At 34.1% G+C, this 19,339-nt stretch overlaps 1 protein-coding gene across 1 annotated transcript in view; it reads left to right on the forward strand.

The window, feature by feature from the left end:
• The window catches only part of SNTG1 (syntrophin gamma 1), a 747,297-nt gene that overhangs the window by 220,296 nt on the left and 507,662 nt on the right, over positions 1–19,339 (forward strand). Inside the window, exon 10 of the mRNA XM_042782475.1 lies at positions 7,207–7,336. Within this exon, the coding sequence (XP_042638409.1) occupies positions 7,207–7,336 (130 nt within the window). The remainder of the gene's footprint in view (positions 1–7,206; positions 7,337–19,339) is intronic.

Genomic DNA, 19,339 nt, shown 5'->3' on the forward strand with positions numbered 1-19,339 from the left:
AAAAGAACTGATCGATCTTCATCCATTTCAGGAAGTGGCATATGATCTAGAACCAATGGTAATGAAGGAAGAAGTCAAAGCTGCAATGAAAGAATTAATCAAATCTGACTCATCAAGACTCTGGAAGAAAAATCTTCCTGTAGGCTTTCTAAGGGTGCAATCTTCATGCCTAAAGCATTTGACTGCTAACCAGAAGTCTGATGGTTCAAACCCACCAGCCACTCAGAAGGATGATTGGACAATCTACTTCTGTAGAGATACTGCCTTGGGAAACCAAGGAGGGATTGCTATGAGTCAGAAATGCCTCTATTGCAGAGTTTGGCTTTTGGTTTCAATCTCCATAGAATAAGGCTGCTACATCTCTTCTGTGGAGCAGTTGGAGGGTTGGAACTGCCAAATTTTGGATTAGTAGCTGAGCACTTAACAACTGCACCACCAGGAAAAAAACAAACTAATAAGCACTGCCATGGCGTTGATCTGACTCTGAGTGACCCTCAGCTTTATGCCCTGTAGGCTTCCCATGGTTGTAAATTTTTATTGGGGCAGACTGCCTCATCTTTGTTCCATAGAGCAGCAAGTTGATTCCAACTGCAGACTTTTTGGTTAGCAGCTGAATGTTTTAACCACTGTGCCACCACAGCTCCTTAGAAAACAAAAATAAAGTATCACTTTATTTACCTTTTGGGTCTAGGGAATCCTTCAAAAGAATATCCATTTAAAAATTAAAGTTTGCTGGTTTCAGAACTGGTAGTCAGATGGTGCTGGTTCTGTCAAATCCCTAACAAGTTAACCAATTGCCATCAAATCCACTCTTACTCATGGTGACCCATGTGAGTCAGAATAGAACTGGACTCCATAAAAGTTTCAATGGATGTGACCTTTCAGAAGTAAAGGCCACATCTTTCTTCCAACACATCTCTGGGTAGACTCAAACTCAAACCTTTCTGTTAACAACATAGTATATTAATTGTTTACATAACCTAGGGCATATATTCTACAGTCATATATTTTCACAACTGACAGTATGCAGACACTGTAGCATCTACTTTGTAGAGGGTCTTGAGGAGTTTTTGGCACATCTGGAACCTGCATTTGGCCAAGTCTTGGCCTGCTGTGTTGCCTGCTAACATTGTTTCTGGACTTGAACCAATGATCTGCCATGCATCTTGCTTATCTTGGGATTGTGCTACTTTACTATTGATCTTGGGTTCCTCGGCCTCAGCAGCCAGTAGCTGTGTGAATCATAAGCCTCTAGTTCTGAATCAGTGGCCTTGGAACAGGAAGGAAAGTTGAAGCTCAAGGTCGAGGGGCCTTCAATCCGACCCTAGAGCTGGCATTTTGAACTCCAACTTTTAGCCCCCTAAACTGTAAGAGAAAAAAATTCTGTTGGTTAAACCATTCACTTGTGGTATTTCTATTGTGGCAGCACTAGAGAAACAAGAGAAGAAGTAGCAGAATATTTATTCATATCCTTAAGCATAACTTTTAACCTGTTTATAGTAAAAACCCACTATACTTAGTGTATAGAATGTTTAATTTAGTGTTACAACTGTTTTGATAAGAGTGATGGCAGTGTGCTCATAAAATGCTTACTTCTTCAGAAGACCAGCATGATGGGTGGTAATGACTCCTCCACCACTGTCACTGTTCTCTCATTATTTTGTATGCTATTTAAGTTGCAAAACATTCTAAGATATTGAAAACTAATCAAATTGAATGAAGAAGAGGGTATGAGTAGTTAAGGTTTTCTAAGAACAGATATGTGGGTCAGGGTGTCACAGCATAATCTGCCATCTACAGCATCAGGGGACCTAGGCATCATCATTTGTCTCTTCTCTTTGTAGCCCAGAGACAAGAATGAGCCCATGATATAGGGACGAATAGATGGGTGAACAAGCTAAACAATTATGTATGTCTAAATGGAGAGTGTATCCAAGATCATATACAGGGTTGGCAGACAATGGGCCTCTCAAAGAGTATGAAGGGATGGACACTGAGAGGAGGTAACTATGGGGAGGAAGTGGGAGGGGAGCTGCTGCATTGTAAATTTTGGTCAATGACATGAGACAAAGTGTATGTGAACTGCTGTATGAAAAGTGAATTTACTCTGTAAATCTTCACCCAAAACCAAAAAAAAAAAAAAAAAAAAAAAGAATGAGCCCATGACCACCATGGTTATCTCAAGACAAGTAGTACTGGTGTATGCAAGAATCATGATAAAAGCCTAGTACTAGCAAAAAAGCTGTGAAATAAATGTGTGATCAACATGTTTAAAACTTTCACCAATAAAGAGTTAGAATTAGTTGTAAAGTCTTAATTCCAGTAGAAAAAAATGTTTATAATCTATTTTTGTGAATTTGATTCCATGTATAATTTTTGCCTGAGGGTTTTGTTTTTGTTTTATTTTTTAATGTGTATTTTGGTGCTACTATTATTGCTATTGGAGTCCCAGGGTGGCACAAATAGTTAAGCACTCAGCTACTAAATAAAAAGATGGTAGTTTGAATCCCCTTGGAAGAAAGACTTGGCAATTTATTTCTAAAATATCACAGCCATTGAAAACTCTATGGAGAACAAAAATCAATTTCTGTCCAGTTGATTCCAAATCATGGACACCCATGTGTCACTATAATCCAGAATCTACTTTATGTCTGTTTCTTTTTCTCTTTTTCATATTATTACTACTACTACTACTAGTAATAGATACTGTCATTGAAAACATTCTATTTATCATAGTTTTTTACATACATCTTATGTAGTGACTAAGAATTATAGTGGGTTATATAACTATCTCTTTTTCAAACACAAGGAAGTTGGAGTTTAGGTAGTATAAATAACAGATCCAAGAGGAAAAAATGTGTAAATTTTTTAACGTGGTTAAAAATTTAATATTTTATTTGTTTATTTGGTCTTTTTGCCAAGACCAATGGTTTTAATTTCAATGCTATAATACCTCTCATGCATAATTTTAATAAAGCTGTGTTATTGTCATATATATGAATTTAAACATCACAGTATTTTTACTAGTGACATGACATTAATTTTTAATGCATAGTGATGACTCTAATTAAGATATCAGTATCTGATCTGAAATAAATTTAATCAGAGATAGACAGAATTCAGGAATTTCTGAGGGACCAATTCTTTATGTGTGAGCTGCTATGAAATGGGATTATCCAGTGAACAAGAGAAGAAAATATGACTGCTGTTCAGGGTGGTGATCTGCAGTATGTAATGATGACTCCTATGAGGGTAGGAAGATATTAAAATAAACAAAATTAACTGAGGTCTCTGGACACTCAAAGACCAATTTTTTAGGGAAGTGTTTACAAATGTCTTACTTTGCCAAAAAATCTTGGCACATTTGGAAGAATAGGTTAAATATTTTATTAAATTAAAGTTATTCAAGGCTGGAAATTAACAACATAGAACAGCTATTGGTCAAGGTGACAAGAAATTTTAGGATGGGGACAAATATATTATTACTATATATAAACAAGGAGCCAAATACAGGGAAGAAGGAAGATATATTCAAAATATATTTATAGACTTAGATGACTGGAAGAGTTAAAGAGATGAGAAAGAATTAAGTTTATCTGTTGGTAAAGAAAAGAAAAATGTTATAGTCAAAGAGGAGAAATGTCAGAATTAGTGTCTGACAGTAAGATTTGCTTGAATAACAATCAGATCTCAAGTTAGTAAAAACAGTGGATTAGTAAATTGAAATGAAGATGGATTTTAGTTATGAATAGTGGAAAGTAGCACACACTCTCCTCCAAGGAACTAGACATATACTAAGAATGAATGTGTGTAGTAAGTGTACTACACACTCAGGCAGAGCAAGTATAAAGGGGCGAGAAAGTGTGGGAGAAGTCAAGTGGGGAGATTAATTCCAACTATCTATCATGAAAGAGGTGGCATCTGAGTTAATCTTCTCAAATTTGAATTTTTTTTATGAATATACTTTTTAATAAGGACTTTATATTTTAGAGCAGTTTTTGGTTTACTAAAAAATTGTGCAGATACTTCCAAGAATTCCAAAATGTCCCTAACTCCTGGAATATTTTCTACTGTTGTTAAAATGTTGCATCCTTATGCTTTGTTGATTACAGTTGATGAATCAATATCGACACATTATTAATAAAGTCCATAGTTTACATATGGTCGTTTGCAATTTATGTTTAGCATCCTATGGGTTTTGACAAATCCAAAATATCATGTACCCGCTATTACAGTAGCATACAATATAGTTTCACTGCTCTAAAAATGGCATGTGCTCCACCCATTCATCCCTCTTCCCTTGCCTTGAATCCCTGGAAGCAACTGATCTTTATCATTCCTATATAGTTCTGCCTTTTCCAAAACATCATGTAGTTGGAATCATATAGTATGTAACATTTTCAGACTGGCTTATTTTACTTAGAAATATGTATTCCATATTTCTGCATGTCTTTTCATTGATCCTTTCTTTCTTTTATTCCTTCTCTGTACAGATATTCCATCTGGATATCTTAAAGTGTACTGTGAACTTTGCTAAACTTTAATGTTTCACAATGTTAAATAAAGGGAAAATAGAGTCCATTGACTGCAGAAAGAATTCCATCAAATAAGACAAAATAAAGATGATTGACTATTACTGTATATCTTGGGTCAAATAATTACATTTTACAAAAGATAAAAACAAGAATAAAAGTTCTGCTCTTCTTCATAGGTGTTCAGTGAAACAAGACTATGTGGAGACATTCTCACTAACCAAACTAAAATATTGTTGTTAGGAACACATATCAGTGGATTATTTGGAAAATTATTCTTATGCTTCAGTGATATATGAAAGTGTTTGGATGCCACTATTTACTCAACAAATACTTATTAAGTCAACTCAATGAAAAAAAAAAAGTGTATTATTCTCATTTGCCTCTAGGAAAAACTGAAACTTAACTAAATGGGATCATTTTCCAATATTCTGTTTTAATGGGAATAGAAGCTATATGCAGTAGAGGCTGAAATATAACCCAGATAGTTGTCTTTATGATCAACCTATTTTAAAAGAGATTATACATAACTGTAGAAACTGTCTAAGTACTTCACATATATTCACAAAAAGTATACAAATTTGAAAAATTGAAACAGAAAAGACAAAACATGGTACATATTAACCTATAAACCTATGTTGTAAAGGATTTTTTTTTTTAAAAAAACAACTAGTTGTAGAGTTGATTCCCATTCATAGAGACTCCACTCCACTCCACAGTAGAACTGTGCTCCACAGGGTTTTCATTGGCTGATATTTTTGGAAGTAGGTGGCCAGGCCATTCTGTAGAACTGCCTCAAACCTCCAAACATTTGGTTAGCAGTTGAGTGTATTACCCATTTGCACTACCCAGGAACTAGTCCCTCAAAAAAAAAAAAAATTATTCTCTCTATGGCTTCTATATGTTATTACATGGATCGCTACAGTTGATCTGAGTGTATCAACATTAATCAGTTCAAAATATCAAGCTGTCAGTATTCATTTAATGCACAGAGGACAAGTAAGCTCAGGACATGATTTAATTCATGCTACATGAAGCAATGTCTGTGATATTTAGAAAGCTGAAAGAAATGTTATATTGCTAAACTCAAATTAGTTCTCATTTTCCATGATGTTTGAACTTCTCTCTGGATATTTTAAATGTCTTACACACTGTTGAACATGAGATTTGAAGCTAAGAAATCATGTAAAGTTATAATATTCTCTTCTGGCTATGCATATTATTTTCTTCAAAATTCAAAAGAGTTTGGTTTCAAAGAGAACAAAATCATATTTCTCAAAAGCCTTTAATGTATTTTAAAGTGAAACAATAAACCATCTGAACACATTAAAGTATACATATATATATGATTCCAACTGCATGATATTCTGGAAAAGGCAAAACTGTTAACATAGAAAATGTGTGTTAGGGATATGAAAGGCAATTTCTCAAAAATACTAACATGGATTAACTTGGGATGCTGCATTCCAAGCTTTTACTCTGTGTCCAGATAGGAAATGTGTGCTAATTGTAAAGGAAGGGAGGATGACTGAATGGTTAAGGATGGATCTGAGCCAGAGGGATATTCTGTGGGCTTCTTGTTTGGGTGTTGGGAAGAATGAAATCATGTCTAATATCCACAAAAAAATAGCTACAAAACAAGCCAGAAAAGTGTATTTGGAAGAAAATATATAAATTTATGCAATTTACATAGTATACTGAACTCAGAAGTTTTCTATTGCCTCATAATTGATTGAAATTTGAATATAGTTTGTGTATTTTCTAAATTTGATTGTTGTATAATGGTGATTTCCAGGTATGAAATATTTATCTAACTTTAATTCATTTTGGAATATTATTTACTGTTGTCCATTAATCCTTTACATTATACTATCTAAACATTGCAATTGTTTGATGCAGAAAACAAACATTGAAACTGTTAGTAGGCTTCACTTTAAATTCTATAGCACTTCTGTATAGAATGATGCCATTTAATTTTCACCAAGGAAAAAAAAGGTCAGTAAAAGACAATAAAGAATATTTAGAATTTTCATTGCACTTTAAGAGAATATTTGGTTGTTATTGAAATTTACATTATTCACATAAATTTGAAACATGAAAATTTAGGCTTAAAAGAGTGATATGAACATCTTTTCACAAACTTTGAGAAAATGAATAAAACAAGGCTGAAAGTTGTTTAACAACTGATGAGACACAGTAGCTGATGACAAGTAAGTGGTTTTTGTAAGGTGTTTAATATCTGTTTTGTTTTGTTTTTAGCGATCTTTCCATGTCAGAAAATATTCTGACAAATCACAAGCAGAGATTATGATAGCCAAAATAATAGAATACTATGTATAATTTTATGGTAAACTCAGAAATGAATGTTTCTAAAATGGCTCAGATATTCTTTTATTTACATATCGCACTTTTTACATGCCAAAGTTTCACCATACTTATCTTAATCTCAGGAAAATTTTTAATAATTTAAAGATATATATTACCTGGATTTATCTTTACTCTTCCATTTTAAAAAAGAGATATTGGTTAAAAGTAGTAATCAAACTTGAATCTGGAATCCGATACTCTGTCTAAAAAGAGAAGTTTTTGACAGACATTGTTAAGTTACAAATAAATGAATGAGGTGAAGTTCTGATCTCATTTGCTTTGACCTTTTGCTATGACATATCTGCAGGCAGAATGCTTTCCAAGTCACTGCTGTGGACGGAGTGTGCAGTGGGATCATTCAGTGCCTCTCTGCTGAAGACTGTGTTGACTGGCTACAAGCAATAGCAACGAATATTTCAAATCTCACAAAGCACAATGTAAGTAATGATCCAAGGACTAACTGGTCAAAGAGCTTCTCAACCTTTGTAAAATTCTTTAGCATATATGTAACTTTTCATCATATGCTTGGTGTTATTCTAAGAATAAGCACTTCTCCCCAGTCATAAAAGCAATTGGGAAATACTTCTTGAGAGAAAAACCTCTTCATTCTGAGAGCTCAAACCCAATCTATCAGTTTAAGAATACTTTTTCATACAGGCTTCAATCCATACACATCATGAGCATCTATGTTAGTTAAGCAAATCAAAATAGGCATTTATAATTCAATGGCTAAATATATTTAAGTACAAGCATTCTGGACTAAAATTGTACTCAATTTGAAAGGAGGATTATTAATGTGCCTTTAGAGATCTTGGAATGACATCTACAAATGCTAAGAGGAATAGGAATGTACGAGTGACAGAATGAAGCAAAGAGACTGAGGATCTTACCTGGGACTATGCTATCATAATTTGTTGTTATGTTGTTATCATAATAAGTGTCAGAAATCATTACGGGACCCAACCACCCTCACCACAGAGCCATATCTATATGATTTGGAATATAAGTATTTCCTACTTTTTCCTCTACCTTCATACTTCAGGGTTTACTCTTTTCTTCCTTCCTGTATTTCTTTATTGATACTATCTTATTGTTGTCCTATTATTTAATAGGAGCTCTGGTAGCATAGTGCCTAAGGCACTTGACTGCTAACCAGAAGGCTGGCAGTTCAAACCCACTGGCCCCTCCTTGGAAGGAAGTTTGGTCAATCTACTTCTGTAGTGATACTGCCTCAGAAACCCAAGGAGGGGTTGCTATGAGTCGAGTCTGACTTGATGGCACATAACAACAACATTCTTTAATAACCTAACCAATCCTTTCTCCTTGCTATTTCTAGGGGAAATATTGTCTAACAAAATATGCAAAACCATAAACTTCACTTCACTGAGAATTGATGTAGCTATTATTGTGGATTATTCTGTTCTAGAAAAAAAATTACTAGATATGATAGATGTCTTATTCTTAATACTCCTCTATGTTCAAAAATGTTTTAGATTCTTCACTGCATTCCATGTTGAGGCATTTCAGAAGCCCTAGGTAAAATCCAGAGGTCCAAAATATGAATAATTTGGTGTTAGTTTATATCTCTCCTGTCATTTGGTTAACTTTTAATATTCTTACATAAATGATCTTCCAGATCCAAGTCTGTTTGTACAGATTTTGCTTTGAAATGTAAGAAACAATTGTGGCAAACATTCCTATCTTAAAAGTACATTGATTGTTAGACATTAACAATGATTGACTTGTCCCAATTGTGGCTATTAGCAACAGTGTTTTATGAATGAGCAAGTAAATATTTCCTTGCATGTCTGTTGAAGAGCTTCTCTGGCAGTGGAATTGATGGGGCATGGATAAGTACCTGATCAACTTTACCACATGATGCCAAATATTCTTTCAAGGCTATGCAATTTAGGTCTTCTTTCTCAGTGGCCAAGAGTGTCTCCGGTCCTCTTGGTTTTTGACTATTGAATATGTATGAAATTCTATCTTACTGTAATATGAATGGAGGCAGGTGCATTTTTAGTTTGTGCCTGAAAAGGTATGGAGATGCCAAGTTTTACCTAAGGGGTTGTTGTTACATGACTTAGAGTCAGCTCCAACTCATAACAACCAAAGGTATAGCAGAACATAACACTGCTTGTTCTTGCACCATCCTCACAACCCTTGCTATGCTTGAGCTCATCATCACAGCTACTGTATCATATCAATCATTCTAATGGATGTTCTTCTCTTTTTTTGCTGACCCTCTACTTTACCAAACAGGGAATGTCTTCTCCAGGGAATGTTCCCTTCTGACAAAATGACCAAATTAGGAGAGACAATGTCTGGCCATTACCTAAAGGTATCACTAGAAAAGAGGCCTGGCAACAGTAATGGCCTCAAACTTGTCTTCATGGTCTGGCTATGGCAACATATTAAAGCTGGGCTGACACAGAAGATGCAGTTTGACTCTCTCAGAGGTTGCCTCCTCGTGACCTTGTAGGTGTGATTCCAGGGTTAAAGGGAAAAAAAAAAATCAAATATGAGAATTTTGACTGTCTATTTCATTGCATACAATGATTTGTTGTTGTTGTTGTTTGCCATCGAGTCAGCCCCGACTCATAAGTGCCTAATAGTAAGCCATAGCCTTATATTTATGGGGGAAATGTGCTTTTTTTTAAAAAAGAACAGAATATTAAACTTTAAATCGTAACTTTTTCTCTTATGAAGTTCTTATTTCAACTCCCTTGATTACATTCTAATTGCACATTGTTTTGATTTTGTGATCAGCCCTCACTCAAAAATACTAATTATTACAAAGTAATCTGCTATAGAAAGTGCTAAATAATTGGTGAAAAATTATTAGGCATAGTAACAACAAAATGTGAAAGTCACATTGATTTCAGTGATGGAACATTGACTGCTTTGATGATAAAACTGATGCAGCTGATTAGTCAGAAGAAAGAATTAAGACAGATAACAGTAGCTGGAAAAGTTCTATTTAGGAAGTGACATGTTACATCTAGTTCTCTTAATAATAGTTCATGGAAGGATTAGAATTAACTTTTTTATTTAATTGCATGTACTCTGAATGTATGTAGGCTAGTATAAATTTAACTCTGAATTGTTATCAGCTATTAATAGAAGCTCTGGTGGTGTATGGCCTAAGGAATTTGACTGTTAACCAGAAGGCTGGTGGTTCAAACCCACTAGCCATTTCTCAGAAGGAAGATTGGGCCATCTACTGATGTAGAGATACCACCTCAGAAACCCAAGGAGGGGTTGCTGTGAGTCAGAATCGATTCAACAGCAATGAGTTTTTCTTTCTTTTTTTTTTTTTTAATTATTATTAATACTTTAAAAAATGAAAATATTTAGATAAAAATCTAAGGAAAATTTCTCAATAGATTATCATACATGAAAATAAATTTGAAAAGAAATGATCAACTGGAAAATGCATAGAAAATAAGTAAAAAATTTAAGAAAATCATACCTGAAAGTACATATAATAATTAGGAGGAAAAAGCAAAGCTAATAAACCATGATATGATAAGAACTTGTCTTTAATAACAAATAATGTTTTGTAGTTTATGGATCATTTGGGGAACAGGCAGAAAAATAGGTTAGAAGAAAGCAGAAAACCTGTGCTAGAATTATTGAAGTAATGTACTATTTTTATTTTTCTGTGCACACTAATTTATGGTAATAATAATTTTGTGAAACATGGGGATACTCATATGTGTTTTATATAGAAATGCCATGTGTTTTTAATTACTGGTTTAATTTTTTATTCTTTCAAAAGATCATTTAATGTAATTGTTAAAAAAATTAGATGAGCACTGCTAATTTTAAATTTCATTTTATCATTACTACATCTGGCTCAAAATATCTGTGCTGCAGTAAGAAGTGGTAGGTAGCTGAATGATGATGCTTTAGGGATGGATGATAAAGCTGTGCTTTCACAGCTCACCAACTTAGTTTACTTAAACTGTATGCATGTACATTGGTAAGGGATGAATGGCAGAGGCCTGGTGCAGTGGGATAAAGGTCAAAGTGTCAACTACTGCCTGTTGGACATTTGATATTATTTTGTAAAGTAGACTTGAATAGATTTGTAAAAGTAAAATTCATGAATTATATATTTATATATATATATAAGTGTTACTCACTTCAAGTTAATTTTTTTTTGTTATTCATTGCTTGATTAAATAAATGATCAAGTATCTTTAGACAAATTTAAATTTTTCTGACTAACTCATATTAAATATTTGAATATCATAGGATATTCTGTTTTAACCCAGAAAATTCAGAGAAATTCTCAGATGGGACTATAATATAATTTTACTGTCTTAGACTTTATTGTTCTTTTTTAGAGTAAAACAACAAAAATATTTATATAACTCAAAGTAAGTTGTGTAATATTGTTTAAAACTTAAGTCACTATATATTTCTTAACCTTTTCCTTATAAAAAAAGAAGCTCATAGAATAGTTGTTGTTGTTGTTGTTTGCCATCAAGTTGGACCCGACTCATAGTGACCCCTCCTTGGGTTTCTGAGACGATATCATAGAATTGTAGTGCTAAAAAAAAAAAAGGCCCTGTTAACAAGTACACTATACACATAAGCACAGACACAATTGATGACACCAGGAAGAAAAAAAGGAATGTATGTAAATGTGAACACTATGAAATTATATATAATTACAGGAAATTGACTACTCTAAACATGCTTTTTTATAATCATACAGATTAACAGGGAATCTCTACTTCTTTCTGAACTATAATAAATCAGGATTATAGGGGGAAAATGTTACATTTGAAAGGTTAATTATTATTAAAGAAATTCTATTTATATGATTTTACTTTATTTTACTTTGTAGTAATTTAATAAAATATATCTCATTTGAGAATTGTAGTTACGTTTTGTTCTCTAATCATAAGTAAACATAGGGACATATTAGTGAAAATTAAGATATTTCAGTTTGATATTTACAATATTCAGTAGGATTATCTCAAGTGCTCTTTTATATTTAGAAATCTCTCAGTGATGTTGAAGGCAAGGGTAGATGTAAATGAACACTGCAGTTTAAAACTAGATATTGATGCTACGATATTGTTGCTCCATCAATTAGCTTAACAAGGGTATCTAATTTGGAGAGTGCCATGTATTTGAACAAATTATAATGAGATATAGGTCAAACAAGTAGAAAAAGGAAAGCTCACGTATGAATTACAGTCAAATTATATCATAAGACATTGACCTAAATTCTCAAATGTTACCAGGATGTTACACAATTAGCCATTACTCCCTTTACAATACAAGTAGAAGAATTATAAAATACATATTCAAATAGTTCAAAATCAGAAATTGTTGTTGTTAGATGCCATTGTCTCAGTTCCAACTCATACCAACCCAACAAACATCAAAACAAAGCATTGCCCAGCACTGTGCCATCCTCACAGTCATTGTTGTTTTTGAGCCCATTGTTGCAGCCACTGTGTTACTCCATCTTACTGAAGGTCTTACTCTTTTTTGATGACCTTCTACTTTACCAAGCATGATGTTCTTTTTTTTTTTAATTTAAAAATATTTTTTATTGAAATATAATTTATGTACAATGAAATACACAAAACTAAAGTGACATGGGTTAATGCTTTTTTTTTGTTTGCTTTTCAGTGTTCCTTCCCCTCCACTCCTGCCCCTGTTAACCAACAAAGTTTCCTTCCATATATAAACCTTTCTTTGACTTTTTACAATAATGAAATAATATATTTGTCCTCCTGCAATTGACTTATTTCACTCAGCATAATGTCCTCAAAGTTCATCCACATTATGTGGTGTCTTGCAGATTCTACATTATTCTTTAGTGTTGCATAGTATTCCTTTGTGTGTATGTACCATAGTTTGGTTATCCATTCTTCTATTGATGGGCACATAGGTTGTTTCTATCTTCTTTTCTATTTTAAATAGTGCCACGATGAACATGGGTGTGCATATATCTGTTCTTGTCTTGGCTCTCACTACTTTAGGATATGTACCTAGTAATGGATTGCTAGGTCAAATGGTATTTCTAATTCCAGCTTTTTAAGGAATTGCCATACTGCTTTCTAAGTGGTTGTATCATTTGACATTCCTACCAGCAGTGTATGAGAGTCCCAATCTCTCCACATCCTTGCCAGCGTTTGTTGTTTTCTGTCTTGTTGAACTTTGCCATTAGTGCTGTGGTGAGATGGTATCTCATTGTTGTTTGAATTTGCATCTCTATGATGGCTAATGATTGTGAGCATTTCTTTATGTATTTGCTGGCCCCATGAATATCCTCTTTTGTGAAATGTCTATTCATGTGTCCAACCATTTTTTAATTGGATTGTGTGGTAAAATTTTTGTGTCTACTTGGCTAAGCCTTGTTGAGTGCTGGGCAGCTGAATAGTGAGATTGGTAATAAACTCCATGGTGGAATCTACTGGAGCAGCTGTGTAGCTGCTTTGGGTATGCAGTCTGCTTCCCATATATAAGAAGCAGATTTGGGAATGGTCTTTAGCTTATGGCATTCTTGGACCCTGTATGTAGCCATATCACTGTTCAGCAGCCTGTCGTGCTCTGCCGACCTTGGGACTTACAATGGACTTAAATTAATGGCCTGCCATGTGATTTGGTAATATCTGGACTGTGCCTTTTTACTTATCAACCTTGGGCTTGGCAGCCTCAGCAGCCAGCAGCTATCTGAGTGACGAAATGCATCTAGCTCCAGCAGGCTGGAAGCAGGAGGCAGAGCTGGACTCCAAGTTTGAGGGGCTTTTACCCAGACCCTAGAACATGGCACTTTGAACTTGGATTTAAATCTTCCAAACTGCAAGAGAATAAACTCCTGTTTGTTAAGGCAATCCCATTTGTTGTATATGTCAGAGTGGCACTAGGTAAACCAGAACAGATTGTTTATCTTTTTGTTGTTGTTGAGGTGTAGGAGGTTTTTTTTTTTTTTTTAATTTTAGAGATAAATCCCTTGTGAGGTATGTCATTGTTGAATATTTTTTTCCCAGTGTATAGATTCTCTTTTTACTCACTTGGAGAAGTCTTTTGAAGTGTATATAATTTAATTTTTAGAAAGTCTCATCCATCTGATTTATCTTTACCTGTTTGTGTATTTTGGGTTATGCTTGATAGTCAATTTATGCCCCTATTTTTTCCTTGAGGAACTTTATACTTTTAGGTCTCACATTTAAGTCTTTGATCCACCTAAAGTTAGTTTTTATGTATAGCATGAGGTAAGGATCTTATCTCATTTTCTGCAAATGGAAATTGCTGATTTCTTTGTTCCATATAATTTTCTGTGCTGAGCTGGTTTTGTTTGTGAATCATGTTATCACTTCCTTCATTGTTATTGTTTTAGTATTTGCTAAATATTTATGCTGGTCTTCTTTTATATTTTGATGTGAAAGTTTATCATTTTTCTTTGAGGTTACCCTGTGATTTATAATTTTTTCCCCAAGTTTAGAATAGTCTGTGTATATTGTGGTTGTCTTGACTTCCCTACAATTTGGAAGGTCTTTACACATTTTTTTTCCCTCCTTTTGGTTTGTAGTTGTCTTCATCTGTCAATTGATGTCTTTGGTTCCCTGTCTACAATCTTGTAGGCTATTTACTTTGGATACTTACATAACTTGGTTGATTTCTGGGTTATGTCATCATGTGTGTTAATAGTTGGTTGTCATTTGCTGTTGATGGTTCTCTGTCCACAGAACTCCCTTTCTCATCTGTTGTAAGGTTGATCTGGTTTTAACAAATGCCCTTAAGATTTGCTTATCTGGAAATGTCCTAATTTTACCATCATATCTGAGGGACAATTTTGCTGGGTATATATAATTCTTGGTGGGAATTTTTTTTTTTTCTTTCAGAATTTTATATATACCATTCCATTGCCTTTTCACCTGAATGGTTTCTGCCAAGAAATCCAAGCTTAGTCTTATTGATTGCCCCTTGTAGGTAACTTTTCACTTTTCCATGCTACTTCCAGGATTCTTTCTTTGTCTTTGGTTTTGGTGAGTTTGGGGTCTACCTTGTTTGGGGTTTGTTGGACTTCCTGAATGGATATATCCTTATTTTTTATAACACCAGGGAAATTCTACTCCAACTAATCTTCAACATATTTTTCCATTGTTTTATTTGTCTCTTCCTATTCTGGAATTCTGATTACATATAGGTTATTCCTTTTGATGGTGTCTCACATGAATCTTAGTCTTTGTTCATTTTTTTTTTAATCTTTTTTTCTGACTGATCTCCTCCAAAAAGTACTGAGGTATTTGCCTTCATTACCACTAATTCTGTCTTCCATTGATTCAGTTCTACTCTTTTTCAATCTGTTATCTATTTCTGAAAATTTAGTATTAATCTTCTGGATTTCTATGTGCAGAATTTGTATCATTTCAGATGTTTCTTTTATTTTGTCATTTTGTTATTATATCATCTTTCTAAATTGTTCTAGGATTTTCTCTGGGTTTTCCTCAATTTTGTAAGTGTTTTCCTTGATCTGTCTCTCAATTCTTTGAGGGTACCTAAATATAATTCTTTTGAATTCCTTATCAGGGAGTTCCAATGTTGTGTCTTCCTCAGGGATGAGTTCTGGTCTGTATCCTGATCCCTTATTTCTCCTGCTGTATCTTGTTTCTTTGTGTGGACTGTAATGCTCTCTTATCTTCAAGGCATTGTAACATTTTGTGTTTATATTTAATTGTTGATTGTATATTGGAGGTATATTGGAGTGACTTGCCCACAATTTTCATTTTCTTTGTTTTGTTTGGATATTATCTATGTAAGCAAGGTACTCTGCCCCTCTATTCACTAGTTGACAGTGCTTATACACTCACCACCTGTCTCCTTTCCCAATGTCAGCCTCCTGTATGTCCCTGCCTTCCTTGGGAAACAGCCTATTTTTAGGTCCTTGGAATCTGACTGAGAATGCTTTTACTTTAAATATAAAAAATGACCACTACTTGTAAACATTCAAAATGGCTGTGCCCTTGGTCACTTTAAATATCCAAAATGGCCACCACTTGTAAACAAACTAAATTGCTGGGCCCTCTGAACAGTGAAAGTCCACAGCTCAGGTTGTCTCCTTCCTTGCTGTTTCCCTTCCTAGTCATAGGCCACCAGCACATTTGTTCCCGCAGCCCTTGGGGTTCAGGGATGATCTTTAGGTCAATTATCAGGTCCTAACACCACTTGGAAATATTCAGGCTGTTGGTCCCATCAGAGTAGCTGACAGTTCACGAGGCCATCCATCTCTGTACTCACTGTTGTCATTCAGGTTTTTCCACTAGTTGGTGCCTAACCCACTTCTTTATACTTCCTTTCAAAGCTTAGGGCTCAAAGATGACTTCTATATCTCTGTCAACTGGTTTCTCTTGTCTTTGTTGAAAAGGGTTGTAGCTTGTCTGCCTATTCTGACATCTTACTGGAAGTCCTCCCAAGCATGATGTTCTTATCTCTTGATAACATGTACAAAGTACTTGAAAGAAGTAATACCATCTTTGCTTCTAAATAGCCTTGTTGGAGTTCTCCCAAGAAAGATTTATTTGTTTTTCTGGTAGTCCATGGTATATTCTTTATTCTTCTTCAACACCATAATTCAAATGCATCAAATCTTTGTTCCAGCTTTCACATGAATATGAGGCAATTGAAAACATCATAGCTTGGGTCAGGTGCACTCTAGTTCTCAAGGAGACATATTTGCCTTTCTTTCTTTCTTTCTTTTTTTTTTTAATTGGGCTTTGGGTGTAAATTTATAGAGCAAAATTTGTTTTATAGTTAATAGTTCATGCATATTTGTTTTCATGCCCTGATTACCATCCCTGACCACAACACAGTCTCCTCTCATCCCGTCCCTGCAACCACCCCTTCCCTGTACCCTTCTCTACTATGCACTCCTGTCAGTCCATGTTTCTTTTCATTACAATGCTACCACTCTGGTATCCCATGGCTGATTGTTCTAAGGAGTAGGTCTCCCTAGAGTAGGTTGGTGGATCATCCTGGGGCTGGTGTTCTGCAAGTAAATCTACCTATAGTTAGGCTGAGAACCAGTCTCTGGGAGTAAGTCTACTCCTCAGCCCAGAGGGTATCCTGGAGCTATAGTCTTGGGGATTCCACTGGACTCTATCCAATCAGTAATACTGGTCATTTTTGTGTTTTTGAATTTTGTTCTACATTTTTCCTCCTACTCTATCCAGGTTCTCCAGTTTTGATCCCTTCCTGAGTGGTTGGCATTGGTAGAGAGGTACCATCTAGTTCTTCTGGTCTAGAGGTCCACTGAATCCTTGGACTAATTGTTCCCAAGTGGTGTTGATTTTCTTCACTCTGCTTCAGATGAGAGAAAACAAATAGTTAGATCTTAGATAGCTGCTCGAGAGCTTTTAAGACCCTAGTCATTACTCACTAAAGCAGGTTGCGGAATAAGATTTTTTGTTGACATCTTTGCTTTTAAACACTTTAAAGTTTTTTTTTTAAACTTTAAAAGGTGACATCTTTTTTTGGAAAGGTGACACCTGGCTTTTTAAACTCTACTCTGTTGCAACAGATTGGCCCAATGCAATATGGTGTTTGATTTCTAAACTGATGCTTTCATGGCCATTGATTGTGTATCTAAGTAAAATGAAACTTTTCACTTCAGTCTTTTCTCCAATTGTCATAATCTTGTTCATTGGTCCAGTTGTGAGGATTTTTGTTTTCTTTCTGCTGAGATGTAATCTATATTAAGGCTTTAGTCTTTGTTCTTAATCAGCAAGTACTTCAAGTCCTCTTTGCTTTCAACAAGCAAGGTTGTATCATCTGCATATCATTGTGTTTTTTTCACATTGTCCAGCTTCTCAGATTATTTGCTCAGCATATGTTAAATAAGTATGATGAAATAACACAACCCAGATGAACACTTTTCCTGATTTTAAACTATGCAGTATCCCTTTGTTCTAGTAACATGAATGCCTCTTGGTTTATGTACAGGTTCTGTTATGTATTCATTCTTCACAACTTTATCCATAATTTGCCATGATCTGCACAGTCAGATATCTTTGTGTGGTAAATAAAACACAGGTAAAAAATCTTTCTGGTATTCTCTGATTTCAGTCAAGATCTATCTGACATCAAGAATGATATCCCTCATTCTAAATCTTCTTCTGAATCTGGTTTGAATTTCTGGGAGTTCTCTGTTGATGTGCTACTGCAACCATTTAAAAAAATTTATTTTGAGCAAAATTTTACTCACTTGTGTGTGATATTAATAATATTTTTCAATACTTTCCACATTCTATAAACACCCAGTATAAAATGAAGATTACAGAAGGACAATGGCACTATGATATTGATAGTCATTTTGACTTCCTTATTTTTAATAGCAAAAAGAACAAAGAAAAATGGCAACAAAGGGAAAAGTTGAATCACCCTGATAAAGTAATCATACATGTCTTAATTTACTGTAACAAAAACTCAGAATGTTAAAACAAGAACAATTTGTTTTCTAACAGTTCTAGACCCTAGAAATCCAAAATTCATGTATATTCAGGTCTGTACTCCCTGTGTCACTCTTTGTCTCTTCTAATTTTTAACCATTATTGTCATTCCTTCATTTTTGTCCAGATCTATGTTCCTTATTACATTGTCTTCTCCTCTGCATTTGTGTATTCTCCTTTGTGCATCTTTTATAAAAATACTAGTCATTAGATTTAGGATCTATCTACATAACCCAGGAATGTCTCCTAATTTCAAGATCATTATTTAATTATATCTGCAAAAACCTTTATTCTGAATAAGCTAACATTCACAGATTCCAAGGATGAAGATGTGGATAAGCTTTTTTGGAAGTCACTGTTCAACCCACTACAATAGTTAAGCTTATATCTAGAAATAAAATATAAAATTAACAAATAAATATCTATTCACATTGTCATTTTATTTAATAAAAAATTATTAATGGATGCTCCTTTTTTGAGGTACTAACAAGTATCTCAGTATGTTAGAATTTATAGCAATCAAAGTCTCAAGGAATTGTGCTTATATGTAGCTATTTCTAGAGTGGGTAAAGGTAAAAGCTTTTGCTGTAAAGGCTTCTACTGTATACAGAAATTATATACATAGTATTTTGAGCAATTGCAGACATGGGATTTTTATAGTACTGAATACATCAAATTTTAACAGATCATTTGCATAAAGTTGCAGTTGATAAATAAAATTTTATTTGTCAATGAAAGAAAGCTGTTGTATTCAATAAATGTATAGGATCTTTACACTAGAGAGTAATAACAACAAGTATTTGGAATTAACTTAAGGAATAATATATTCTGTTTTAGCTAAAGTACCCTTAAAAATTGTTTGTTTATTTTTTTAAGCCATCTTAATTAATGTTAGTATACTTAAAGACACAATAATAATATGGATCAAAAGAAGAATATTCTAGGAACAAGGATTAAAATTTG

Source organism: Orycteropus afer, unplaced genomic scaffold, assembly GCF_000298275.1.
Source record: "Orycteropus afer afer isolate SDZICR_OR568_19922 unplaced genomic scaffold, OryAfe1.0 scaffold00333, whole genome shotgun sequence".
In the NCBI taxonomy this organism is placed as follows: Eukaryota; Metazoa; Chordata; class Mammalia; order Tubulidentata; family Orycteropodidae; genus Orycteropus; species Orycteropus afer.